The sequence below is a fragment of the Engraulis encrasicolus genome, chromosome 8 (genome assembly GCF_034702125.1).
Source record: "Engraulis encrasicolus isolate BLACKSEA-1 chromosome 8, IST_EnEncr_1.0, whole genome shotgun sequence".
NCBI lineage: Eukaryota > Metazoa > Chordata > Actinopteri > Clupeiformes > Engraulidae > Engraulis > Engraulis encrasicolus.
Window position 1 is genome coordinate 8664371 of NC_085864.1, and position 2500 is coordinate 8666870.

At 46.1% G+C, this 2500-nt stretch overlaps 1 protein-coding gene across 1 annotated transcript in view; it reads left to right on the plus strand.

Moving 5' to 3' along the window:
* Positions 1 to 2500, plus strand: part of LOC134454137 (spectrin beta chain, non-erythrocytic 4-like) — a 133135-nt gene that overhangs the window by 53967 nt on the left and 76668 nt on the right. Inside the window, 1 exon segment of the mRNA XM_063204941.1 lies at positions 214 to 416. Within this exon segment, the coding sequence (XP_063061011.1) occupies positions 214 to 416 (203 nt within the window).

The following is a 2500-nucleotide window of genomic DNA, read 5'->3' on the forward strand; positions in this document are numbered from 1 at the left end:
CCTCTCCTCTCCTCTCTTCCTCTCTCCTCTCCTCATCTCTCCTCATCTCTCCTCCTCTCTCCTCATCTCTCCTCATCTCTCCTCATCTCTCCTCTCTTCCACTCTCCTCTCCTCATCTCTCCTCATCTCTCCTCTCCTCATCTCTCCTCATCTCTCCTCATCTCTCCCCTCCTCTCCTCTCCTCCTCTCCTCTCCTCTCCATCCGTTCATCAGGAGTCGGGCCTGGCCCATGTGGAGCTGCCCACCACGGTGGAGACGGTGGAGGCGGCCATCAGGAAGCACAAGGACTTCACCACCACCATGGAGCTCAACCTGCACCGCATCAAGGCCGTCATCGAGGCCGGGGAGAGCCTCATCAGCCAGAGCAACATCTACTCCGAACGCATCAAGGAGAGGGTGGACGCGCTGGCCAGCAGGTCAGTATATGGGTTAAATACAGCACAGTATATACACACAGACCCACACACACACATTGAGGCAGGTCAGTTATAAAGACACATTTACACACACACACACACACACACACACACACACACACACACACACACACACACACACACACACACACACACACACACACACACACACACACACACACACACACACACACACACACACACACGCACACAAACACACACACACACACACACACACAAGGCCAGGGAGAGCCTGATTAGTGAGAGTAACAATTACTCTGAACGCATCAAGGAGAGAGTGTGTACACTAGCCAGCAGGTTAGTATGATGGGATATATACTGTGTCCATTGAGTGGTTACCTATAATGATGTGCATTGTAGCCGGAACACACTCAGAGAGAGTAGAGAGAATTACTTAAAGAATCTCTTGACACACTGCTGTGCGCACTGCACTGCGCACCGGCTATCCCCTGTGTTGTGTTCCAGTGCCAATGAGGAGACACTGATGCTGTTCTATTACTCAGCAATGTTGTTTATGTAAGGGTTAACGTTCGGCGAGAAGGTCGCTACCGTGGAATAGCAGCACGACAGAGAGAATCTTTAGACCCCGACGCGGAGCGGAGGGGTCTTGTTCTCTCTGAAGTGCTGCTATTCCACAAAGCGACCGACTCGCCGAAAGTTAACCCGCTTATTATATGGATATACTTAAATGATTCACACATGCGGGGACATTTCTTTAGACCTATTTAATGTTAAGATTGTTGCTGCGCAAAACAAAACAGTGCCGTTGTGGAACACCGCTAGGCAACAGCTAGGTAGGCTAGCCAGGACAACAGGTGTTGTCTATCACAGCAGCTGATTAGAGTGACAGAAGACCGGACCCCCTGCGGAGTGATATGAAACATTCGCTTTAGCCACTGACTTGTATACAAGCCAGTGGCTTTAGCAGTGAACGTCTTGTTGCCATTGACAGCGGTAGCCAGGACAACGGGTGCTGTCTATCACAGCAGCTGATTAGAGTCTTGTTGAAAAGTCGCTTTAGCAGTGAAAAGTCTTGTTGCCATTGACAGCGGTCTGTTATAGACCAACCCGTCCGTTATCGAAAAATAACAGACGTCCGAACGTTGGGGAGCCCCGTTGAAATGAATGGAGCATTCGACAGATGACGTCACAACCATATAATAATTTCTGTTAACATAAAAAGAAAGAGCACAATAAGGATACGACACTGCATACACGCCGTCAGACCAGCCTTCTCCCAGCTCAGCTTACTATGACTGAAATTGATAGCAAAATACAATACAGTGCAAAACCAGCAGTAAATAGAAAAATAAAACTGCATTAAAATGCTCTGTATGGCCTATAATCTTGGTGTTCTCATAGCAATTATTTCTCATAACAATTCTCATAACTCATAACATATTAATAATAACAAAAATACATTCAGGAAAATTCAGTATAAACATATAACCATACTCAAAACAGTTAGCCAGTATTGGGAGTACATACCTTTTGCATAAAAAGAAAGAGTACAAAGGGAGATAAGGCACTGCACAAGCATCGTCCAACAAGTAAATCCAGCAAATATAGGCGCCAAGTCCAAGGACAAAAGGCTAGTCAGTGTCTAAAACGATTGGATTAGCTTGACACAGTATAGAGTATGCAGTACTGTATGTATACAGTATGCATGAATATGAATACTGTACACACACACCACCATGGAGATCAACCTGCATGGAGGCTCTGGTCAAGGCAGAGAGTTCCAACACTTGCTCGAACACCTGGTATTGCGTCACGTGCAGGATAGTCTGTCTTTCCTGCGTTCTAATCACAAACTGTGCGTTCTATTCCCCCAAAATGTTGATGGAAAATCATGTGGCGAGTCAGAAAAATGTGCATCAACACGACTGGCTGTGAAGTCGTTTTATTTTGCTAGAATTGTCCTGTTGATGGAAAACCAAGCGCACACATCTTACCGTATATCACTACAATATGATGAGCTTTAACTTTTTCTGATGGAAAAAGCACTATAGACTTGTTTAGGCTTCTTCTACTTGGCCCTATGTGGCTTTGCTGAAGAGGGA